The following is a 26097-nucleotide window of genomic DNA, read 5'->3' on the forward strand; positions in this document are numbered from 1 at the left end:
AAGACTCCTATAGAAATATTATATAATAATTAGGCATGTAATAAAACTATCTCAATTATTTAATTTCAAATCTACTCCACTAAAAGATTGGAATTGACCTCCTTAATTGTATACTCGAATAATAATTTGTCCCAAGCCACATCGATTTCTTTACTGCATAATCTTTTGTACCACATCGTTAATTAAATTGATATCTCAACTGTCCAATCGATTTAATTAAATCTTATTTCTTGATACTTATTGGTTTTCACTAATGATCATTTTCAACATACTAAATATGTTCACACACTCTGGCCATGGAATTCTATGATCAAGTGCCGAAAACTCATCAAAAGAGTGTTATACAAATTCTATATTGTTAATCTATAACTCCAATACTCATAATTGCTCTCACCAAGATATCGGGTAATCTTGACCGCAAGTGTGTGTCGTGCCCATTGGTAAATCAAATAGAATAACAATTACAATCATGAAATCATAACTAACTCAAGATTAAGATTACAGTAAAATCAATGCTTATGAGATTTAATAAGTCTGACAGTCATTTCAAGGTTAATGAAATCTCATATGTGATCCAGTTCAATGTAGTCAAACTACATTGAGCAAATTCATATATGATTAAAACAAATCATTCAATGAATTTACTACAGTCTAAACATAAATAGAGCATCCAACTCTATTTATCAACTGCGAACTAAATTTATTTAATCATAAGATAACTTGTATTTATATCTTCTGTGAATCCATATGATGATCACATAAATACATATAATATTATTAAACGGACCTTATTCAATATATATTTATGCAATTGAAAATATCTCAAATATTTTATTAATCGAAAAATAAATTAATATGCTTTAAAAGAGCATATAATCCCAACAAATCTCACTCCATGAACCCAATTTTTTAAATATATTTTTTATTAATTTTGTAATTAAAAACTATAATTCTTTAAATAAGGGTAAAATTATAAATATTTAAAATTATTTACTCCCAATCCAAGACAAGGTAATCACATAAACTCAATTCTGATTCCGATTTCATATTCTTATTCAAATATAAATAAACAACATACTCTCACTCTTACTCCACCCTCACAATTTTAAAATTTCCACTTCAATTCAAAATGTAAACACTACCTAATTAGAATTTCTTAATCTCTTCCATTTATGGGTTTGACCAAAGTTACTTTCACCTTATTTAATCATTAAATAGTTTTAGTATATAGATATCAATGGAAAATAAATAAATAAAGTTCATAAGCCAACAAAAATGTTGTTAAATAATGATACCCTTTCGAAACTTTTTATAATTCAGTGGACACCTTGGGATTCTTACTAATTATATTTTGTCAATATTATGATGAAGATAATGTAGCTGAAAATTACCCTTTATTTTTTAATGAAATTATTGTCTTAATTTATTGGTTATTTGGCGTTTATCTTCACTTGTTTTTGTCACGGAGTTGATAGATGGATTGACATAGTTGAAAATTGATAAAATAAACAGTTAGATATTAACGAATACAACATTGACGAGGTGACACTCTTAATTATTTTGAGAAAACTAAATGTATAAATCATCAAAATATTATCATTTTTTTCTGAAACTTCCTTTGATGAAATTAAAATCTAAATGGGTACACTACATGTTTCAATTGTGGAATTGTGACATCATATGGTGCATCGTCATAACAAAAAATGGAAAACTATATACATCACATCCCATCGGAGGAAATACAAATGAAATTAATAGAACTTGTAAGTAATGCTGGTAAAGAAGATCAAAGAAATATGGTGTAGAGACCACGGAATATTCATCTTGGTCTGATAAAGTGATAATATTAATTAATATGTATCACAAAAATGAGGGACTATAACTCAATCAGATAGAGCGGAATTCTCTAGCAATGGTGCCTTTAAACTACAATTCTAAAATATCTAGATTAAGTTAATTTGCAACGTTAGTCAGAAGTGATTAATATAATTTTACCCTACAGTTGTTTGAGATAAATAATAATAATAATAATAATAATAACTGTGAAGTAAGATTATGTACAAAAATGTCAAAACATTTAGTATAAACTAGTATGATATAACATTAATATTGATTGAATGAAAACAGCATGCAACTCATATACTCTAATTATTACCGTCCGAAAATTTGATGGAACCAAACACTTCAAACTTCGGTTCTTTTTACTTAAAGTGAATCTAGTCAACCTTAGGCGGCTCTTGGAAACAAACGAACGGTTCTTATATATGCTGCCCTCTCAGTTAGATTTTTAATGATATTCCGTTAATTTCTGTTATTCATGCAACACAATGGAGTTTACTTTTGTTAACAGTTAGCCGCAACAAGAAAATTCCAAACTCTTTCAATATACATTTTTGAATTATTATTTTATCATTCTTTTAAGATAGAGAAGAGCATAGCTAAGTTAATTTTCTAATCTCTTTAACATTCGAATTTAGATGTTTAGTCAAATAAAACTATTTGAAAACTACTCGATTAAATTCCGCTAATCGCTAAAATTTTCTTATAAATTGCATGCCAATAAAACCCTTTCCCTTCATCGCCAAACTAGTAATAGATTGAGAAAACAAAGAAATATGTCTGAAGTGAAGATACCAAACATCGGAATTCATGTGTTTGTCTTCGCAATCATCTTCCTTAGCCTCGTTTTTTTCTCTACCCGCCGCGGCCCCAGCGGCCGTGGGGCGGTGATTCCGGTGGAGAAATCCTGCATACATGGCTGGTTTTGTGCTTATGTCAAGCACCACAGTCGAGTGTTAATGACGTGGCAAATAAAACTGCAGTGCTCAATTTGTTACTATAATAAGGTGCTCTACTATAAATATCCTTGTATTCTCAGCATTATGTAGATCATATTCGCAATTCTCAGTTAATATATAAAATTTTTCTTTCATCTCTCAGATTTTCCTTTCCATTTTCTCTCGGTCATTTTCTCAGCTAACAAGCACTGCTACAAGTGTTTGATATTTTCTATTGATTACTTGTTTCAGCTCTCCTCTGTTTAGATGCACAAGTTTAAATTATAGAGGTTTAGATTAAATTTATTTTCTCCATGTGCACATCTATTTTCCCTCCCTGTGCAATTTTCATAGAAGCACAATCTTTGCAGGCTGATCTAATTAAATTAAGGGTTAATTTCAAATTACCCCCTTATGAATTGATTATTTTTTAAATTATTCTTTTATTTTTAAAAAAATATTAATTTACTGTCAATTTTTATTAAGAAAACAAACAAAAAAAAATCATCAATCCATCAGTATTTTTTCTTATTTTTTGTAAGGAAAAAAAAAAGTAGTTTGAGATCTTAAAACGTAAAGGGACATTTTAAAAATAATCAATTCAAGAGAAATTATGAAATTTACCCTTAACTTAATTACAGCCCCTCCTTTTGTAGGTTTGACCCAAATTTATGTCAAAATCTCACATATTTAATTATTACATGTGCAATTTTATCATAGAGATACCAATTAAAAATTAATTAATAAATTTTCAAATCCAATATAACAAAAAATTCTCTTGCATATATTTTCTTTAGTATCATAGAATAAATATTAAAAAATTTATTTAATTAAATATTAATTCAAGCGTAATTATTATTCTTTAATAAAAATTATAGAATAATAATTTTTATTATCAATTAAAAAAATCTTTAGCCACTAATATATGAGGCGTCGTTTATAATCTCGTCACATAAATGACATTTCCATTAAACGCATATGAAACATCGCCCGTATATTGTGGTAGGGATGGCAATGGGGAGGGGAGGGGAGGGGACCAATCTCCCCATACTCATCCCCGATATTTTGCATATGTCCCCGTCCCCTCTCTGTCCCCGTCAGAATTACTTGAGAGAATCCTCATCCCCTCCCCGAATAATAATAGGGGATCCCCGAGGGTCTCCGGTCCCCGAATAACTAATAGTCTAATACATTATTTTTATTTTCGATTTTAAATTAATCATATTAAAATAAAAAATTCAGATAAAAATAAAGTTCAAAATATATCTTACATTAATATTGATCCATTACAAAGTTACATTCAAAATATAAATTATTAAAATAATTATAAAACAATGAAAATAATATAAGTAAAGTAACTTATAAGTGCAAATATTAATAACTGTATAATATAATCACAATGTAAAATAAACTCATATTGTTATTGTAAGCTCGTAACCAACTTTGACAGCACATTAAGGCCTCCAATGTGCTTGGATGAAGTTTGTTACGGTGTGGGCTCACAACTCTACTACCGGTGCTAAAAGCTAATTCAGAAGCAACTGTTGTAATTGGAATTGCCAAAATATCTCTAGTAATTCGAGCTAATGTAGGATACCTATTAGCATTTAATAATATAAATATTTTGATATTTATTATTTTTAACAATATTTATAATTTTTTTATTTATTTATTAGTAATTTTAAAAATAAAAATAAAATTAAAAATTAAAATGGGGAAATGGGTAGGGGATGAGAATTCCACCTCATTCCCGTCCCCTCTCCGAATAAAAAATTGGGTAAAAAATTTTTCCCGTCCCCTCCCCGAATAAAAAATTGGATATAAAATTATCCCCGTACCCTCTCCGAATGGAAAAAATTCCCAATAGTACCCGTCCCCGTGGGGATTTTTGCCATCCCTATATTGTGGATTGACGCACGTGGACGAAAGGTTTTCACCACTTCGAGCTTTCTTCATGCTTCAATAAATCCTATCTCAAGAGAAAAAGGTAAAAAAGAAAGAAAATAACGTTTCATAATTAAATATCAATTGTACCCCAAAATATTTGTAAAATTACCAAAGACTTGTAATGAAAATATCGTTTACCCCCATAAGGTTGTTACAACTACAAAAGAGCCATCGTCCCCAATCCACAGAATAGATCACTAATAACAAGAGGGAGCTTCTAAATCCCTAAACCGCAAACCAAAGTAGAACTTAAAAACCTTAAAAAAACCCGAAGCCACACAAGAAAAATATTTAGAAAATTATAAAATGGAGCAACACGATGAGCAAGAGCACGACGTTTACGGCGGTGAAATCCCCGACGAGATGGACGCCGACATCGACGTCGACGAACACGAACACGAACACGACCACGACCACGACCACGAACACGAACACGACGCCGACAATGAAAATGAAGAAGACCCGAACGCTAACTCCAAGGTATTTTCTTTAGTCGTTTTTGTCTCTGTTTATGTGTTTGTGTTTTGGCGGATTCTGATTGATTTTTGTTTATAATTTTAATTTCTTTTAATTTAAAAAAATAAAGGACTTGGAGGATATGAAGAAGAGGCTGAAGGAGATTGAAGAGGAAGCCGGCGCGCTCCGCGAAATGCAGGCTAAAGTCGAGAAGGAGATGGGCGCCGTCCAAGGTTTCTTTCTTTCTGTAATCTAATTGTTTAATTGTGTAACAAATTTGAATTTAAGATCTGGATTCATGTTACGTGTACTTGTTTTAGTGATAATTTTAGATGATTTTGGAGACCTAATAAGAGCAAGTGTGCTACTCACTTTCTTAAGTCTGACTTACTTTGTTTGAATTTATTCGTGTTCCAGTTTTATTGGCAATATAAGAACCATGGGTTACTGATTAATAGGTTCTGATCGTTTGGTTGAGAATTGCTTTTATGACCTAGCCACCTTGATGAGTTATCCACTATGTCTCTGCCGTCAATATGAATCCTGTTTTGTTTTCTTTGACCTTCCTCGTAATTGATGTATATAATAAATGACTGATCTTTAAACCGTTTTGATACTTTTTTTTTTTTTGAAAAATGTATGTGACAGCTTGATTTCAAGTAGTTGGCTTACCTTATTTTGGTTTTCTTGTAGTGTTTTTTTGGGTAAATTTTGAAGTTAAATGTTTTGTTCCTTTAGATCGCTTATATGATTGTTGATATATATTTTTTGTTCCCTCTTGGGCATGTTTGAAGATTCCTCGAGTACTTCTGCAACTCAAGCTGAAAAGGAGGAGGTGGACTCCCGATCAATCTATGTTGGCAATGTGAGGTTTCCGTCCTTATTTCTTTCTGTTTCTGGACAATACAACTTATGTGTAAGAAGAGGATTTATTTTAGTTTTAGTGGTTTCTGTTTGGTAAGTTTGTCAAATTTAGTTGTATTAAGAAGTGATAATTAACTTGAACTGTGAATTATAGATTATAAATGAATTCTAATATTGAAATATGAAATAGTAGCTCTAACAACATTGTCTTTTATTTTATACACATAGATACTACAAATGTTTCTAATAGTATAATTTAGTCAACCAATCATTGTCCAATAACTAATCAATGTTAGATATTCACATTAGAGTTTGTACTCTCTTTTACGCTTGTGCTGTTTCAATATGGGCAACATCAAAACTGTAGACAAAGAGAGTTACTTCCTTACAGTTTTTTTGTATTTGTGCAATTCAGGTAGACTATGCATGCACTCCTGAGGAAGTGCAGCAGCATTTTCAATCTTGTGGAACGGTTAACAGAGTGACGATTTTGACAGACAAGTTTGGTCAACCAAAAGGATTTGCTTATGTTGAGTTTGTTGAAATTGATGCTGTTCAGAATGCTCTTTTGTTAAATGAAACAGAGCTCCATGGTCGACAATTGAAGGTCTGTAGATTTGATTATTGGTGGTTGATTACAGTATGAATCGACTTGTGATTATAATGTTGGGTCTGGTTTATTTGCAGGTCTCTGCTAAGCGAACCAACATTCCTGGTATGAAACAATTCCGAGGAAGGCGACCCAACACGTTTGGTTTCCGAGGTCGAAGGCCATTCATTCCTGGTGTTCCTTTTGTTCCATATGGGTATGGGTAAGGACTAGAAAACTTTTGTACTTTTAAGGGCACACATTAACCCTTTTCTGTGATGTGTCTGCCAGTCTATTTTTGGTTTTTGCTTTCCTTTAGGATGCTTTTGCATGTGAAATTATTTTATTAGTGTTGTGTAACTGAGTAATATCATTATGAGGCGTAGGTTTTTGTGAATGAAATGAAAAATTGCATCAGTGTGGTGTATTTATGCTACATGGGATTTGTTTTCATGGATTGTTTGATTGTGTATGCACAAGAGAATATTATACTATTATTTTTTCATTGATTCCTAGGAACTCCAAGCTTTACTTTTGATTCTCTTTCTAGACATTGTAAAGCTGATATTTTTTCCCCACTCTACTGCTAATTTTTTTATGAATTAATTTGATTCTCCTTATGTGCAGAAGGATTCCAAGGTTCAGACGACCCATGAGGTACAGGCCATACTAATGGTGGTATCTCATGTTAGTCTTGGTCCAAATTCATTCTTAGACAGTCGTGTCATTATATCTGTAATTTGGGGAAGAAAAAAGCATTTGTATCATCATTGGCATGTGGAAGCCAACTGGCTCCTTCCTGGAGGGCTTTGCCTGCAGCAGTTATGGATTTTAATTTTACTTGGAAGTCCTGCATTTGCTTGCTTTGGAAAGGGATAGAAGAAAGGCAGAAATGCAGATGTTGTAGTAACAAAAATATTTTTCATGTATTTGTGAACTCTTGATCTTAGATTGGGCATTTTAAGGTTCATACTGTTGTTGAGTTTACCTGCCAAGGAATTCATGTTTTTCTAGTTCAATACATTTTTAAGGTTAGTTACGGTGATTCTAACCCTAGCAAGGATCTTATTCAGATAAAAGTGTTGCGAGTGAAAATTTACTGAGACGCCATGTCATGTATCATGGGAAAAGAAAGCCTACAACATCAATGTTTTTGTTCTTTACAGATGCATCCCTTCGGCTTACAGGCTTGCTTCAGGTTGATGTGCAAAGAGGATTTTGTGAGCTAGTTTCTCTTTTGAAGTTCCCATTTACGGTGATTTACTATTGAGATTGAGGTAATATTGGAGACCATACACAAGAATTTGGCAAAGCTTGTTTTTTGAGTGAATAATGATGACTAAAATGGAGGTAACAGGTTCAATTCTCTTAGTGAGTGTAAAAAATCTGCCTTTAATTGTCTCTCCGGTCATCAGACTGGTGAGCCCGACTGATCCCGCAATTTAGAGCCCAGCCGGTTCAGATCAGTGGACCGACGGTCCGAGCCGGGGCGGGAGTTATCATTAAAAAAATGATGATTAAAATGGAGAAGTATAAGCATCAAAGCTAATAAAAGTTTTAAGTTATTTCCTAATCGGTGATTGCATTTAAAAGTGAGGTTCTATAGTTTCTAATCTACAGTTACTGTGAAATAAAAATCATAATTGTGGGTATTTAAGTTGTTGAGTTGTTAAAATTCAGTTACAAGATGTAATACTTTAGCAGTTGGGCTTTGACAGTCTAGCTGCTTTACATTACTCCCAAACACGCTCTATGACTAAAATGTGCACCTTATATTTTATGTTTTATAAATATAAGCACCTTATATTTTATGTTTTATAAATATATTCTCTTAAAAACGTTGCTAAATACATACTCTAATTGTATTTTGACAATGAAAATAAAAATAGACTTTTTAAATGATATGGAACAAACCCTAAATAATTAAAACCAAGGGACACAGTTAAGGCTTTCGCAATTCTTTCATTGTTATATGACCAAAAATAATAATTCTTTTACTTTTCACTCTTCAAGTGTGCACAATTAAAATTTTATCGATCAAACTTAAGTGCATTACGATTTAGTGTTAAGTGGTTATCTGATAAGTGATCATATACAATTTGATCCTAATTGTACAACACTATAAATACATGCATGACAAAAGAGTATAGAACTTTAGCATGGTATACTCTAATAACTTGATAAGCACAGTTGTTTAAGAGGAGTTCGACTGATACCACCCTTTCATCAATCTTATAAAACCTTTATGATGTTATAATTACATTTTAGGACAAACACAAATAGAATTAATCCCGCTTATTTTATTCTCTTTCTTCAATTAAGTATGTATTCTTTAAGGGGAAAAAAATAATTTACTCCTCTTTTTCTTTCTTTCTTTCTTCTCTCTTTATTATTTGCATGATGATTATTTTCATTTTAAATAATAATCGTAATTCAAGAACTTTTAAATAAAACCCAACCCCAGTCTCACTGCTACAGTTCAAAGAAGATTGTCCATGAGCCGCGAACAGTAATGTTATCTCTAATGATAGTAGTGAAACCTTCCGAGATAAATTTGATTTGGCCACATGAACAAACCAAATTGTTCCAGACCCAATGCTAACGATATTAACATCACCTGCAAACGTGGAGTTCTAATCATACAAAAACCACCAAGATCGAGAAATGAAAATAGCTTAAAAGAATTTTAAGAGTGAAAAATTAATTAAAAATTAAAACGAAAATAGTGTCGATTTGGAAATGGGTATTTTTATATAAAAAAAAACGAGGGGTTTTAAGAGAATTTAAGAGGTGTGCCAATAGTCTAACTCTTAAGGTTGCGACGTATGTGTGTGGACCTGATCCCGGGCCTTCAAATTGTGCTGCCCAATTGAATGCTAGAATTGGAGGCGCTTACCACATTGCTCGATGGTCGACGCTCTTCTCCTCTTTGTTTCACAATTAAAAGCTTCCTGCAAACTGCTATTTCTGTTAATCTTCCAATTGATATAATTTTTTAAAATTAATTTTCAATTTGTAAAAAGTGATAAAATAAGATGGCGGCTTCCAAGGATAACGAAGAAGCATCCGATGCCCCATCCTCGTAAGTATCCGTTCTTTTTTTTTTTTTTTAATTTTTAAATCTCTTTCAGTCTCAGAAAAGTTTATTAATTAGTTTATTTTGAGAGAATTTTCAGGCCAAAGAAGGTATATAAAGATCCAGACGACGGGAGACAACGCTTTTTGCTTGAACTGGAATTCGTTCAATGTCTAGCTAATCCCACTTACATTCACTGTATGTGCAATTCACTATTTTTAAAAAAATTATTTATTTATTTAGTGTATCTGCATTCTTTATTTGCAACGGCTAGGTAACATTGGGTGCTTTCATTTTTTTTTTTTCATCGAATATATGTTGGTAATCATGGCCGGAGTGGTTGATGAAGGGTTCGATTATTTAACATTTTGTGTCTTAACCTCTTGTTTTACTTGTCTTTCTGGCCATAAACCGTACTCTGTGCATGCATTGATCACGAACTTGTTCGTGTACCCTTGCTCATACATGTCTGGTAGCTTTAGGAAATTATCGCTAATGTTATTGGTTAGCTATTTTTACTCTTTCTATAGATTTCAGGTTTTGATTCAGTTACAAGCTTATTTTGGACCTCAAATTTCTATTGCAGATTTGGCTCAGAATCGCTATTTTGAAGACGAGGCTTTCATTGGTTACTTGAAATATCTTCAGTACTGGCAACGGCCGGAGTACATTAAATTTATAATGTGAGCTAATTTCTTGAAAGCATGATGTATAAAGTACTTTTAGGCTTGTGTTTCTAGACCTGACTTAGTTTATAGACAGAAGGAGACTTATTATCTTCATATTTGATTAGAAAAATTCTTCATTTTTCTTTTGGAACCTGCGGTACATTTCTATTCTTGTGCTTATCTTCTAGGATGATTTCAGGTATCCACATTGCCTCTATTTTCTTGAACTTCTACAAAATGCAAACTTCCGCAATGCTATGGCACATCCTGCCAACAAGGTTAGACTCTGTTGTTTTTGGGTGTGCTTCTAAAGTCATTTTGTTTGTTGGTTAAATTACCTTTTGTAAGCAGTCATGATCCTCATAGAAATCAAATATGTCTTCAGTTGGTGTTTAGATTTTTTCCTTGACAATTTTTTTTTTTTTTGGGAAAAATATTCTTAGAATTTTCATTGCATTGGCATTTAGGACCATGAGCACATACAACGGATATACTATTTGACAAAGGATTTTGTTTATAGATTTTAACTATCACAGCCGACGTATATTCTCTTTCCTTTGCTAGATGATATTTGTGTCAGGTGTTCTGTGTGTGTATATACAGGTGTAGCATTTACCTTAGGGTTTTCTGCTTCATCCTGCTATTACTGTATATGATGATATTATAACATTTTGTGGATTATGATCCATCTGTGTTGACCTTTTGGAGAGTGATCTCATGGAAAGAGATTGATCTTAACCATCATATATATCTTTCATGGACTTTTTTTTCTGGGAAGTTAATTATAAAATGCTTCTTAAGGTGTGCTAGTGGCGCCTTCAATAATATCCCAGTGCAACAATATTTTTTGGTGGTATTCTCTGCTGTCCTTATAATATCACTATCAAAAAAGTGATTGGCTGGCTGAGATAAAAATGAAGTCACTTTATTTTCTTTTGGAGAAATTCAGATCCGATAATCTAATATTAAGACAAAACCTGATTTAATGTTTATTTTTAAAGTGTTCATATTCTCTTTTTGTATCCTGTAAATTTTCAGGAGTTGGCACATAGGCAGCAATTCTTTTTCTGGAAGAACTATAGAAACAATCGACTAAAGCACATTTTACCAAGGCCTCTTCCTGAACCTTCTGAGGCTCCACCACCTGCTGCTGCTCCACCTCTGCCACCTGCACCACCTGTGCTGACTCCTGTGACAGCTGCTCCAGGGCCAGCCCTTTCTCCTATGCAGTATGGAATTCCCCCAGGATCAGCTCTGATGAAAAATGATATGAGGAGTAGCAGCATTGATCGAAGAAAAAGGAAGTATGTACAGTACAGTCTTCTAGAATAAAACCACTTTCTTCTTTGTCGAGTAATAAAAAATACCCACCTTTTTTATTTAAGTCAATTGAACTGTTATTATTGCTTAGAAAGATTGACATTTTGATGCACATTTTGATACATTTTAGTTGTTAATTTTTACAGGAAAGATGGTTGAATTTGCATAACATTCCTGTGCCTTAAACTTATGAGGTAATCTTTTTTATTCCAATCAGTTTATGTTATTTGAAGGGGGAATAGCCGAATAGTCATTTATTCTATATGTATAGATTTTGAAATTGTTCTTGCAGCTTCTACACCGAATATGTGATCATTTCTTTTTGGATACTTTGTGAAATTGATATCTCTATTTAATCTTGCATTGTTTTTCTTCATTGCTGATAAAATATTTCTTGTACGACCAATTTATTTGATGTTTCAATAAATGCAATGTAGTGCTGTGATCACTATCTGACGATGAATGGGATTCTCAAATGCTTTGTGTTTTCTAAAGATGGCACCTGAAAATGCTATCAGGTTGGGGAGGTTATTTAGATAATGTGGTTGTAACCTAGTCTTAAGCACATTGATGCCTTTTAACTAGTTCATTGAGGCATTATGTGAGGATTCAGAAACTAGTATTTTGCTGTATGTCCCCACTCATGATGTAAAGAAATTCACTGTGTGTTTGTGTGGCTTAATCAATAAAATAACCCTTGGTTTCCTCATCCTGATTTTTGTTCATAACATGGAATCTTCTTGGGTGTGTTATTGTTTTGGTATTGGACACACTCACGGGTGAAAAGGAAAAAGATTCTGGTTCTGGTGTAAATCCCTTTTCCAGTAGAGTAATCCTGGTTCAAGTTGGGTTGCAAAAAAGTTCTAAGCTGGCCACTATGTGGTTTTCAAATCACAAGAGAGTTTGACCACAACGTATTCATTATTCCTAAGAGACAAAATATTGTTTAACTCACATAAAATCTTTACCTCCAGTTGGTTCTGTTTAAATCTGGTTCCTAGATATAAGTTGGAAATTTGTGAGTTTGTGTAGCTATAGTAACTACTTATTTCCTTGTGTTTTCATTGATAACAGAAATGCATATTGATGATACAAGGATTATAAGGGTTATTGAATCAGAGCATATGAGTGGAGATCATTCTTCAGGCCTATCATCTATTTATCAAGGGGCTGATTTCATTTTGGTCGGTGGGAGGCTCGTAATCATCACATTTTAACACCCCCAAATTCTTAATTTCTCTCAAGGTCAGCGAATCGTTAATTTCTGGTCAGCGCTTCCAATGTTGGGCATCAGTAGTTTTTATTTTGTTTTATGGTTATCAAGAAGTACATACATTGAATGTGATGTGCTCTCTCACCCTCTTGTATTGATTTATTGTAAACTTGACTATTCCCACTGTCAAAGTTCAAAATCGAATTGATTTAGACTATTGAAATTATATGGTGAGTTTCTGGGGATAGCGGTATCTGGGGGAGAAGGGAATGTTCGTATTTCAGAATCTTATGCTTTGACGTCGCTGCTTTCAAATCTTGGTAACGCCGTTATCTCTTCTCAGCTGTCCGAATTAAATAATCTTGAAGGATAAGATTAGGAGGACTTAATGTAATGGCTGTGACGCGGCAATGGACTGCTGCGGTGCTGCCCTACCTAATCTCTAGCTAAAACTATTTGAATCAAAATACCATATATTTTTCTAATCTTTTCACATCAGTTTATATGCTGACTAAATTAGTTATGTATCGTGTTAACATTACATCATTTAACTTCATATGTTTCTATCTTCATAGAATTGTTTTGAGTGCATGTTTAATATGGCTGATCTATTTGTTAAAAATATTTATTTAATTCTATAAGTTCTTTTCAAAATTTTTAGTATTGTTTGGTTTCTATTAGTAAAAATTTAAATTTTAAACTTTTGAAAGTAAAGGTTTTAGAATTTTTTTTAAAGAGTTAAATTATCTAAAATATTCATAATTTTCATAACATAACTTTAAAAAATTTATCCATTGAAGTAATTTTATTATTTTTAATAAAAATTCTCATTAATAACTAAACAATTTTAATATATTTGGTAAAACTCTACTTGCAAAAGTTTTATTAGTAAAAATTTAATTTAAATAAACTCTATTTAAAAAGCTGTATGGAAAGAAGTCTTAAGGATAAATATTAAGCTCCCTCGAATATGATTTATTATAAAAAATATATACAAGACATTTTTTGATATTTTTATAAAAGTAGTGGGATGTTTTTGGAAGAAACTCTAATAGAATTTTAAGATAAGAACATGACGATAATTGAAATCATGGAAATTTATCTGTATTTTAATAAATAAATAAGTTACCAATTAAATAACTCTTGAATTAAATTATCAAATTATGAGATACTATAGAAAAATTTAACAATAATAAATTAAAACAAATTTCCAATTACGAGCTGGACAGTTGGACGCGGCGAGTCGCATGTGTGAATTTGGGTCCGAGCGCCACGTCATTGCCAACGCCAGACAAGTTTGACGTCACCGGTTAAATGCTTTTAAAAAGCGAAACAACTGATGAGTTGTCAGCAACCAAAATGTTATGGATTTGGATCAACGGTGTGTCATATGTGAGTCAGACTATGACAAGTCAACGGCTTAGATGGCTTTCTGGACTAATCTTAATAGGAAGGGACGGTCCGGATTGTACCAATATCGTGGACGATAAATTTTAATCCAGCAAAGTCTCCATGATTGCTGCTCTTGGTTACCACCCAGCCAAAATTGATGCACGTGCACTGGCGACTGTTATTCTGCCCTTACCCCCTACGATATTTTTACCAAAATACCCTTCCGTAATAGAAATTAGTAATTACCATCAAATTTGAATTGGAAAAGATTAAATACTTAAATTGAGATTTGAATCAAGCTTAGAGGACTAAACGGTAATTTGGCTTATTATCCACAAATTTTTATCAGATAGTTCATCCATGAGATTTTGATAGATTTTTAATCATATATATGAGTAGATTATGATGTAATTAAAAAAATCTATATATTAATTTTTATATAAAATATTTAATTTTTAAATTCCAAATCTTTCGCTTAATAAAGAGGATATTTTATTTAAATTCTTTGAATATTTGAGCTGGGCTGCTTAAATTTTTTTTTTGAAAATTAAAATAAAATATCATGAAAATCATGAAGACTAATTAATGACGGAGGGTAAGATAATTAATGCATTGAATGACTGAAGGATAAAAATGTAATTGTAAAACTCGAAAAGTGTACCCAGACTAGGGAAGACAAATTCAAAAAATCCTACCTAATAATTAATTTCCAAAACCGGTGCATTCCTCCCGTCTCACAGAAGGAAAATCACATGGCAGCTCCCCTATATAATACCCCCAATTCTCCGGACATCAGCTTTCATTCATTCACATTCGCATTCACAAAAGCTAATTCATTCATTCATCCATTCATATATTCTTGTTCAAAAGCCCCATCAGTGGTTTTAGCTCTCTTTTAACTTGTTTCGAAAGTTTCAGAATCATCGTCATGAACGCTCTTGCAGCAACGAGCCGTAACTTTCGCAACGCTGCACGCATTCTTGGGCTTGACTCTAAGCTTGAGAGGAGTCTTCTGATCCCTTTTAGAGAGATCAAAGTGCGTACCGGTCCTTTTTCAGCTAATGGGTCAATTTTTGTTTTGGTCCTTGTTGTGGTTGTGATCATGGTTCATGTTCGTGTGTTGTTTTGTTAATGATCAGGTGGAGTGCACTATCCCCAAAGATGATGGAAGTCTGGTTTCGTACGTTGGATTTAGAGTACAGCATGATAACGCACGTGGGCCCATGAAGGGAGGCATCAGATATCATCCTGAGGTGCGTGGCTTTCTTGCTTTGCTTTGCTTTGCTTTTTTGGTTGGTGGCTTTTGTGTCTGTTTCTATTTTGTTTGTTTCTGTTTACATAATGATATTTTACTAATTTGTTTGGTTTTTTACTTTTGCTCTCTCTCTCTCTCTTTTTAAACTTTAGATTTTAGTCGGGATTTCTTTTTTTAATTAAATCATAATTCATGCAGTGATGGGCTTGTTTGGATGTGTACTTGAACAATACTGTTTCGTTAATAATGGCTTTCAAAGATTGGTTTTTGTAGTTTCAAAACAATTTCAGGTTGTTTCAGTATCTCTAATAGGAAACATCCCATTGGTGAATAGCTGGTTAATGCACAATGTTAAATGTGCTTAATTTTGAATCTATAAATTATATCAGTTAATTAAATGGAACAGCTTTACACATTCTATGTTGTCATAATTTTATGTGAAGGATTGTTATGAGAAGAGTCCGGCCAGTGTTAAATCTGGATTTGATTTCGATAACGTAACATATATAGCAGTGTGTTACATAGGCAATGAACTTTGAGGCAGGACTGGTTTATAATTAGAGGGTACCTTTAGTGATAAATCTAGTGCTCCTCTGTATTCAGCTATGAATAGTAGTGCTTCTCTTTCAAACTCTGCATATTCTTACTAAAGTTGGACAATTTAGCGTCCCTGAAAGAAGGTTTGTTCTGTGATCATAAAGTTGAATCATAAGCATGTATTAAAATTTTTGTTAAAATTGTCTGAGAAAGAATTTTACCTCCCAAATTTTCTTCCAAATGCCCCTTGAGTTCTATCATTATAGCAGTTAATTTCACCATCCTTCAGGAATTTAACCATCTGATGTTTTGTGAATCTGCTTCAACTTTTGCATTTTAAATATTTTTGTCATTACAAACAAAGCTATAGCATTTTATTTGAAACATTTTTTTTTTTGCAATCTTTTATGTGTCTGGAAACAAAATTGTATATGACTGGTTGCTCTACATTTGACATTGCAATGTTATTTTGTTTTGAAAGGTTGATCCTGATGAAGTAAATGCTCTGGCTCAACTAATGACCTGGAAGACTGCTGTGGCAGATATACCATATGGTGGAGCAAAGGGTGGAATTGGATGCAGCCCAAAAGAATTAAGCAACAGTGAGCTGGAACGTCTAACTCGCGTTTTCACTCAGAAGATACATGACCTCATTGGAATCCATACTGACATACCAGCCCCGGACATGGGAACAAATGCCCAGGTCTTATAATCTTCAATGATTCATTTCTTTATGTTTTTATCATTTCCTCATGTAATTAACATAGCTATTCTTTTATTCATGTACAGACTATGGCATGGATTTTGGATGAGTACTCAAAATTTCATGGTCACTCTCCTGCTGTCGTCACAGGAAAGCCCATTGTAAGTACACACTTCAGAATCTCTGATGTTGTTGATTTGATATAAATATCTACAATTTGACTAAAATGAAATCTGTCTCCTGCGTTATCTCATGTTTCTGTTTTGGAGTTTAGGATCTTGGCGGATCACTAGGTAGAGAGGCTGCAACTGGGCGTGGTGTCGTTTATGCTACAGAAGCTCTACTTGCTGAACATGGACAGGCAATTAGGGATTTGACATTTGTAATCCAGGTAGAGTTAATATTCATGTCTTTTGTCAGTCTGTTGTCCAGGATTCGTTAGTTTCATTGTTTTAAATCTTATTGATGAACTTTCTAGGGCTTTGGAAATGTGGGATCATGGGCTGCAAGGCTTATTCATGAGAGAGGTGGTAAAGTTATTGCAGTAAGTGACATAACTGGAGCAGTTAAGAACGCAGATGGAATTGATATCCACAAATTGTTAGCCCATAAAGACAAAACTGGAAGTTTGAAAGATTTTGATGGAGGAGACTCCATGGAGCCTAGCGAGCTTCTGGCGCATGAGTGTGATGTTCTCATCCCCTGTGCTTTAGGTGGAGTTCTTAAGAGGTATGGCCCTTCACTTAGAAACTTGTTACGAACATATATGTTGTCTCTAGGTTGATAAAGTTTCCCTATCCACAAATCTTTGTAGAAAGTGGAACTTAACTTTGGCAAAGAGTTGAATCTGGATTTTTTAAGTACCTCACCTTATATGCTCCTATCAAGAAAAGTTGCATGGTTGAAGTTTATTTCTACTTCACTGTTTAGTTAGTTTAGCGATAATGCTGGTTACACATGATTTGAGTTTGCATGATTTGTTGTTGGGAAAAATAAAAATTAATTAGAGAAAGAAAGTAGCATTGGCTCTTTTTATATAATTTTTTCCAACAGAATTTCCTAAGTTTCTTCATTTGTCCTTTGAAGGGAAAATGCTGCAGATGTGAAGGCCAAATTCATAATAGAAGCAGCTAACCATCCTACTGATCCAGAAGCAGATGAGGTAAGGGTGTGAATTGATTTCTTCCTGTTTTGTATGAAGAAGGTTATATCCCTAATTAACGAGATTTTGATATTACAGATACTCTCTAAGAGAGGAGTCACAATCCTCCCTGACATATATGCAAATTCTGGAGGTGTGACTGTTAGCTATTTCGAGTGGGTTCAGGTAAAAAAATTAATGACAGTAATTTTTTTTGATTCCATAGCAGTTGAATACTATCTTCGTCTCTGATTGCCAAGCATCGCTCTGTCTTTTTGAACTTGTCCTTTGCCATAAAAGATGCCAATGATTTGGTCCCACCTTAAATGCTGGTCATATAGTTTATCTTGATATTCTTTTATGGAGAAGGCTAATACATCACAATTTTATTCATTCTTGCAGAATATTCAAGGTTTTATGTGGGAAGAGGATAAGGTGAACAATGAGCTTCGGAGGTACATGATTAGAGCTTTTCATAACATCAAGGGCATGTGTCAGACACACAATTGCAATCTGCGGATGGGTGCCTTCACACTTGGGGTGAACCGAGTTGCTCGTGCTACCACTTTGAGAGGCTGGGAGGCATAAACAGCCTTGTACCCTTCCTCCATCAATCTTTTCATATCTAGTTTGCCAAACCACAAGAAGGCAGCTTACAAGCCATTCTTACCTCCCACCAAAATTTTATTTGTTTCCCTTTCCTGCAATTTTGAACTTCATACAAATTCAATGTATTCATTGGGAGGATTATAATTTATATGAAATCTGAGCTTTTACAAACAATATGTTTCAGCCGTTTACTATTTCTTTTCTGGTTGGGTTCAGTTTGGAAAGGAGTCTTTTTATAACGTGATGCCAATGCTGAGTCCTAACCACTTGCAATTCAATGTGTTTGCATTATCCTGAAATATGAGTTTATATTGTTATCTGATATGAACCATTTTTGAAGCAACATCAACTTGTTTATCTGTTTCCAAAGAATTGGCACTTATTGTAATCAAGTAATGCCTTGAATTTTTTTTTTCTTTTTTCAGTTCTTTTGCTTTCATGCAAGATGATATGGGACCAATGAAATGAAATGAACATATTTTACCATGGTAATTCTTGCAAAAAGAATTCAAGAAAGCAGATATGGTTAAAACTTAAAAGAAAGCTCCCCATAACTTTTCTGACAAAACAGAGGCGGGAAGATAATCTTATTTATTTATTGAGTATGGGCTCTCCTCATGCCTATGCTCCTCATTCTTCTTTCATAATTAACGAGAGTAAACTAGAAAGCAAAAGAAAAGAACTCTCTCGAAACAACAATGGCTTCCTTTGCCATTTCGGCTTCCTCGCAAAGAGCCTGCAGCTCAAACCATGTCACTAAAAAACAACCGTCTCAAACCAGAACCGGTCGCTCATTGGGGACAAAACAGGTGTCAAATGTTGTCGCTCTAAATGTTGATGGCCAAAAAAGTTTGGATATAGTTGAACAACAAGACAAATCTTCCAAGTCTTCTTCACGTACAAGTAAGCCAAATGTTGCTGAAAATGATGATTTGGACACACAATCTTCTCATCCGAAGTTCAACGATGCTCGCTGGAAAAATGGAACATGGGACTTGAACATGTTTGTTAAAGACGGCAAGATGGATTGGGATGCTGTGATTGTTGCAGGTGAGACAGCCTTTTCATCTAAGATGTTACTATCTAAAATTATTTTTACAGTATCATAGTCTTTCAATTATATGTATCAAATTAAGAATGGATAATTTGTTTGTTATAAATTTGTTTGTAGAAGCAAGAAGGAGAAAGTTCCTTGAAATGTATCCAGATTCAGCTACAAATGAAGAACCTGTGGTGTTTAGGAGCTCCATTATACCTTGGTGGGCATGGCTCTTGCATTCTTATCTCCCTCAGGCCGAGCTGCTCAATGGTCAGTACTAAACAATATAATCAGTAAAATGGTTTATTTTAGTCTAACGAAATTTGACAATTATAAGTAATACTAACTAAACTGACTAGACAAGCAATATGAATAACCTTAGCTAAACTAATCTAATTTATACGCTATCAGTCATAAAAACCCTATAACGTCTTTTGGTCATTGAGGCTGTAAGATGAAATTCGCTGATAGGATCGAATCTGTTTTGGTATCATGTTAGAGAAATCACTCGTAATATATTTTAGGTCGAGCTGCGATGGTGGGATTCTTCATTGGATACATTGTAGATGCGTTGACAGGGCTAGATGTGGTTGGCCAAACTGGGAATTTCATTTGCAAGGCCGGAGTGTTTGTCACGGTTGCCGGTAATGGTATCATACTCTTCAGGAAAAAGGAAGGTTTCCAGAACCTGAAAAATCTTGCTGACGAAGCAGCTTTGTATGACAAGCAATGGGAAGCCTCTTGGCAAGACCAAAAGCCAAGCGGCCCTGGAAAGAAAATTTAGTTGTATTGTTCAATTGCTTGTTAAGTCACAATTGTGCAAAGCTCAGGATTTGCATTTTCCAACGGAGTGGGACCAATACAGAACAAATTCATGTAGGCCGGGACAACCCAATTTGAGCCGATCCGATCATTTTTGTCAACCCTACTCACTAACCAAAAAGCAAGTTTAGATAATAAATGCAATTAGAAATCTAATGGGAAGTTTTCCCGCCATTAATTATGACAACTTTGTAGTCACATCAACATCTTATTCTTATACCTATTTAAATTATGACTCAAGAATCATATGAAAAATGATTCAATATTTAACACACACGAAATTGCTCTCTCACTCCCTTCTTTTCTTTTGGCCATCAGCTAAATAACAAATAAAATTTTTTTTTTTTAAATTGTGCTTATACCCCGATGGATTTTGAAATCAGACAAATGAATTTAAAATAAGTTGATGAAATCTATTCTTATGTTATAAGACGAATTGAAACATAAGACAATTACCCATTGATTATTCTTCAATTGAAAGGAACAATTTTTTTTTCTCTAATTTTATAGATGAGTAGAGCTACATATCCCAAAGTTTTATCCTAAAAAATTATCTCAAATCACGTAGTATTAATTAATTATTTGATAAAAATAATACAATTAATTCACTTAAATCTTGTAAAAAATTATCGACCAATCAATAAATAACATATCATTTAGAATAAAATTTAAGATAAAAAATTTAAAATACTTATCATTATTCTTTCCTTATAAAATATCACATTATTATAACTCAGGGACAACACCTCTACAACAATTATGCTCTATTAGCATATAAGCATAGACGTGTGCATTTAAAAAAGAAGTACAAGTCACACATGACTCATGACAGGCACCACGCCCCGACCACGATTATGCTTTATTAACGTCTAAGCAAAAACGTGTACATTTAAAAAAAATGAAGTATTAAGTCACACGCGACTCATGACTAGAGTGAAAGCAAAGAATCTCTAGAGATTGAAACAGTAAAATTATACACCAAACATAAGGTTCAAAAAAAAAAAAAAAAGGAAGAATGAATGCAAAAATTTATATTATTTTTAATTTATTTTATTATACAGCAATCATATAAAAAATGTGATTAAAATAGATTAGTTGAAAGATAATAATATTTATGATGATTTAATATATTTTTTATGCAATCAGTCTAATTCATATCGGATAAATAAATTTTATAAATTTCAATCCATGGATTCGATAATGATATTCGTCGTCCGTGAAGGATTTTATATCATTGGTCCATGGATTCTCAATTTCTCCAAAAATGTTTACAAAAAATATTATCAACACTTTGCGAGAAAATATTTATCTTATTTAGAAAAATTATTTATTTATTTACACGTAAGCTCGGAAGAATTTCTTTATATCTGAATCTCTAATATGAAAGAAATAAAAAAAAAAAAATTAATCTGAACCAAACTCTATCCTCGAGCGTCCCAAAAAGCAAAAAAAAAAAAAAAAAAAAAAAAAACAGAAAAATAATAAAACAAAACAGGAGTTGCCATTTATTGCGTTTCATTCACCTTCATTTGGGTATCGTCTGCTCCCCGCGGACGCCAAAGCTCTTCCCTCATCATCCAACCACCAAATGGCGCCACAACCAATCTACAAAACTCCCGACGCCGAGGCCGAACGCCGCCTCCGCGAGGCGGAGGAGCGCCTCCGCGAAGCCATAGAGGAGCTCCAACGCCGCCAACGCACTCGCGGCGGCAGCGGCGACGGCTCCTCCCTGCCGCCCTGCGACCACGCCGGTGACGAGTCTTGTGTGGCGAACGCAATTGGTAACCTCTGCCAAAGCTTTCTTCTTTCTTATGGAGTGAGAGTTGGGATTGGAATTCTCCTGCGCGCCTTCAAGCTCGCGCGTGGGCAGTCTTATTCTTCGCTCCTCGATCTTAAAGTAACCCCCTTTTTTTTCTTTCTTTGGTACTTTTTATTTTCTCAATTTTGTCAAAAGTTGTGTGAAAATTTGAATTTTTCTTTTTTCTTTTTTTTTCTATTGCAGCAACTTGTATCTGAGAAAGATTTGATTGTAAGAGAAGAAGCGTGTAGAATTGGTTTACTTTTTGGTGGGTTTACTGGATCCTATCATTTGCTTAGATGTATGTTAAGAAAATTCAGAAAGAAAGAGACTCCATTCAATGCGTAAGTTCTCGCACCCGTTTGCTTTGATTTTGTATTTTTTTTTCTAATTTTGCTTAAGGTGATATATGATTGGAGCAGATATTTAGCAGGTTCAATTGCTGGTTTGTCTGTTTTAGCTTTGGATGATTCTAATAGGAGACGCACGCTTGCTCTTTATCTTTTGGCTAGAGTAGCTCAGGTACATTGATCAATTTTTATATCACCCCACCGTCAGAGCTTTTGGGAAATTAATTTTTTTTTTTAAATTGTTGTTATTAGTGTGCATATAATTCTGCTAAGTCGAAGAACAAGTTTCACTTGTGGGGTAGCTATTGGAGGCATGGAGATTCTTTGCTCTTTTCTCTAGCTTGTGCCCAGGTAATATCATGCTATACCAAGTTGTCAAATAAGAAACCTTTTTTGTTTTTTCCTTTTATCTGTTTATGCTTGGAAAGTTTTTGAGACTGATGAAGCAAAGTGGTGAAAAACTTTTGTTTAATTTACTTTCTCTACCTGTTACTATACTGTGTACTAAAACAATCCAAGTAATATTTTCCTTTAGACAATGTATGTTATTGCAAATGCCACCTCATGGTAGTAGATATGTATTCTAGTTTATGGTATTAATAAGTAATTATAACTTTTACTTTAAAAGAAGAAGAAGATATTGGAACTTTGCATTTATCTTGCAACATTTAGGTTTTTGCCTTGTATGTTGATATTTTTTTTTTGGGGTAATTTCATCGATTGAGAAACTCATTTCAGGTTATGTATTCCTTTGTAATGCGTCCTGAGAGCTTGCCAAAATCATATCAGGACTTCATTCAGAAGACTGGCCCAGTAGCCAAACCTGTTTACAAAGCTGTGAGAGATTGCTGTCGAGGTGGTCCGGTAGATGTTGCCTATATATCAGCTTATTTATCAAGCAGAGGGAAGTTAAACGATGTGAAGTTGGAAGAGTTTCCCTCCATAATTCCTTGTTCAATTATTCATCCAGACACTGATTCATGTCTGGGTCACAATGCTAAAGCGGCATCAGCTACATTCAGAAAAACATTTCCGCTATACTTTTCCTTGACATTTGTACCATTTGTTGTTCTGCACCTACAGAAGGTACAACTTTCACTCAAATTGGTTCACACTCAACTCTTATGTCTTATGCATCTACTTCTGTGAATAATTTGGATGCCAGGCTGGTTTCATGGGCATAGAATCTTGAACCTGCTATAAGAAACTGGCGCTTTAGCTTTTATGGAAATGAATGATTGAATCTTATTTAAGAATTTTATGTCATATTCTGTGTTTGTGGTAATAATGAGCATGTCAATTGCCACATTCTGTTTATCTATCATGCTAATGGAATCTGTCTGGTGGATCCACCCAGCAAGTTAATTGAAGCATTCTCAAATAAAGCTATTGAAAACAGAAATTTTGCCTTTTCCTATTACTGGTTCCCTTGCTGTGATGATTGACCTTGAAGTTTGTTTTTACTGCAAACCTCTATCTCTACTGCTGTCAACAAATCATCCCTTCTTGCCACCTATGCGACTCTTCCAAAAACCCATGACTCATGTGTTGAATATATATGATAGATACTGCTTCTGTTGTGTGGAAGATGCCTAATGTTAAAAGGCGTATCTGAGAAATGATTATAATCACTTCATTCTGGTTTTTCATCTAATGCTTTTTGAATTTACCTCACTTTTTCTCTGAGGCCTGGAGGATTTTGTCGCCTTCCACTTTTCCTGTACATTTCTCACAAACCAAATGTTATGATATGCATTTCTTCCTCATTTATTTTTTATAAAAGCTAGTTTTTGATTGGTGAACAACAACATATTGAAACTTCTTCCCCCCCCAAGTAATGCTACAGTTGACAATTGCACCCTTTCCCATCACAGAGAGGAAATTTCCTTATAATTAAATTATTATTTTTGTACTACAATTTGGTTTGTATAGTGGTTGACAGCCACATTTCAAAGTGGGACTTATGTTTTCCTTCTTTTTTTTCTTTTTTTTTTTAATATCATGATCCATTTTCAGTTCATGGATTCTCCTGCTCGTACCTGCTGGCTTGCACTTAAAGGCGCTGTTCGCTCAACATCATTCTTGTCTGCATTTGTTGGAATTTTTCAGGTAGCTATTTTCTCTCTGTATCTCTCACTTCTTTTTTCTTTTTGTCTTTTCAGTTAAAAGCTGTGTGAATTAATATGCTTTTGGATGATGCAAGGGAGTCATATGTGTGCACAGAAAAATTGCTTCGAAAGACCACAAGCTGGTATTCTGGGTTGCAGGCGCATTATCTGCGCTTTCTGTATTGCTGGAGAAAAAGGCTAGACGTGGTGAACTTGCTTTATATGTTCTTCCACGGGCAGGAGATTCATTGTGGTATATTTTAGTAAACCGCCACCTGCTTCCTGATGTAAAGAATGCTGAGGTATGCTCATTCATAACAATCCTTTGAAAACTTTTCGTATTGACTTAAGAAACTTGCATCCCATATTTTATTACTGAAGGCTGCCTAATCCATTTCTGATATTGCTGAGTAATGCTTTTTGATCATTCCTGATCCTAGGATGAACCCATATTTCAAAAGGTTATTTAATGCAAACACATAAGTGCCCATGTGTTTTTCTATGCATTTTTCTTGCTGACAAACTTTGTTTAGAAAAAAGGAGTGTTAAATGGAGGCAATTGACTGTCCTGTGTGTGAGGATGTGTTTCTGTGTGCACTCATGTGATTAACTCATATATTTTGGCCCAACGTGAGCGTGTATCTCACGGAAAGGCAAATGGTTTTGACACAGAATGACCTACATTTTTCTGTTTGTTGAATAGGTTATATTTTTTTATGTATTTTAAACTTATTATTCCAAACCTTTCAGGTGGCATTATTTTGTGCATGCATGGGAGGAATTATGTACTACTTAGAATATGAACCGGATACCATGGCCCCATTCCTCAGGGGCCTGATTCGTCGCTTCCTTGCTAGCAGAATAAGCAATCCTAATCCTCCAACTAGTCGGAGTGCATCTTACACATACTTGCAAACTCTTGATGCCATGAATAAGTCCAAACTGGAGGAAAGCAAACAAGCCGAATCTTCTTCTTCAGAGAAATTAAATCTTGAATCAATATCTGGGCTTTAAGTACTTTCTGGTGGCTTTTTATCCTACCACCAGAAATAAATCCCAGTCATTCTTTGTCTAATCAATTTTAAATGCACTTTGTCAGGAGCAGCTGAGTCTGTTAAACTTGGTAAAATCCAACGCAAGGGGATTATCATTTTTGCTGCTTTTTTATTTTTTGCAATTGATATGAATCAAGGGAGATTTGATTCTCACCTAGTGTAGGTAATTGTATCAAATGATCACTTCCATTACCAACTGGAGTAGCTTTCATGAAAATTAATTTAAAAGGATAAACTGAAGCAATGATAGCTAGAAGATTTTGAAGGGGTTTACCTTCTGTAAATAATAAAAGCCCTTTGTATTGCTTTAGATTGATATTGCATGAATTCTTTATATCTTATCGGCAATATTTCTGTCAAATGTCAAGGATAATTGAG

General features: G+C 33.8%; 5 protein-coding genes across 7 annotated transcripts; all 5 read left to right on the forward strand.

Moving 5' to 3' along the window:
* The first annotated feature begins 4879 nt into the window (after nt 1–4879).
* Nucleotides 4880–7632, forward strand: LOC18045613 (polyadenylate-binding protein 1). 2 transcript variants are annotated; one of them, XM_024186601.1, is made up of 6 exons: nt 4880–5204; nt 5311–5413; nt 5975–6045; nt 6460–6651; nt 6732–6850; nt 7261–7632. In XM_024186601.1, exons 1-6 carry the CDS (start codon nt 5031–5033, stop codon nt 7304–7306), a joined length of 705 nt encoding a protein of 234 aa, XP_024042369.1. In that variant the 5' UTR covers nt 4880–5030; the 3' UTR covers nt 7307–7632. The 2 variants fall into 2 exon arrangements, with proteins under 2 accessions (XP_024042369.1, XP_006437034.1); XM_006436971.2 differs by having other exon boundaries at nt 4881–5204; nt 6732–6856.
* Nucleotides 7633–9529: 1897 nt separating this feature from the next.
* On the forward strand, nt 9530–13136 carry LOC18045614 (mediator of RNA polymerase II transcription subunit 31). 2 transcript variants are annotated; one of them, XM_006436973.2, is made up of 7 exons: nt 9530–9715; nt 9810–9907; nt 10296–10392; nt 10577–10655; nt 11416–11681; nt 11844–11891; nt 12772–13136. In XM_006436973.2, exons 1-6 carry the CDS (start codon nt 9669–9671, stop codon nt 11854–11856), a joined length of 600 nt encoding a protein of 199 aa, XP_006437036.1. In that variant the 5' UTR covers nt 9530–9668; the 3' UTR covers nt 11857–11891; nt 12772–13136. The 2 variants fall into 2 exon arrangements, with proteins under 2 accessions (XP_006437036.1, XP_024040993.1); XM_024185225.1 differs by lacking the exon at nt 12772–13136 and adding an exon at nt 12135–12742.
* A 1889-nt stretch (nt 13137–15025) lies between these two features.
* On the forward strand, nt 15026–18741 carry LOC18045615 (glutamate dehydrogenase 2). The gene is made up of 9 exons (XM_006436974.2): nt 15026–15338; nt 15442–15555; nt 16576–16797; nt 16884–16958; nt 17072–17188; nt 17276–17526; nt 17884–17959; nt 18038–18124; nt 18341–18741. Exons 1-9 carry the CDS (start codon nt 15231–15233, stop codon nt 18524–18526), a joined length of 1236 nt encoding a protein of 411 aa, XP_006437037.1. The 5' UTR covers nt 15026–15230; the 3' UTR covers nt 18527–18741.
* Nucleotides 18742–19118: 377 nt separating this feature from the next.
* LOC18045616 (light-harvesting complex-like protein 3 isotype 1, chloroplastic) lies at nt 19119–20619 on the forward strand. The gene is made up of 3 exons (XM_006436975.2): nt 19119–19597; nt 19719–19856; nt 20111–20619. The coding sequence occupies exons 1-3, from the start codon at nt 19246–19248 to the stop codon at nt 20368–20370; spliced, it is 750 nt and encodes a 249-aa protein (XP_006437038.1). The 5' UTR covers nt 19119–19245; the 3' UTR covers nt 20371–20619.
* A 1257-nt stretch (nt 20620–21876) lies between these two features.
* LOC18044833 lies at nt 21877–26037 on the forward strand. The gene is made up of 8 exons (XM_006436976.2): nt 21877–22305; nt 22411–22550; nt 22629–22728; nt 22809–22907; nt 23295–23642; nt 24573–24665; nt 24760–24966; nt 25415–26037. The coding sequence occupies exons 1-8, from the start codon at nt 21997–21999 to the stop codon at nt 25676–25678; spliced, it is 1560 nt and encodes a 519-aa protein (XP_006437039.1). The 5' UTR covers nt 21877–21996; the 3' UTR covers nt 25679–26037.
* Nucleotides 26038–26097: the final 60 nt, after the last annotated feature.

This window comes from Citrus clementina, unplaced genomic scaffold (assembly GCF_000493195.1).
Source record: "Citrus clementina cultivar Clemenules unplaced genomic scaffold, Citrus_clementina_v1.0 scaffold_4, whole genome shotgun sequence".
Classification (NCBI taxonomy): domain Eukaryota; kingdom Viridiplantae; phylum Streptophyta; class Magnoliopsida; order Sapindales; family Rutaceae; genus Citrus; species Citrus x clementina.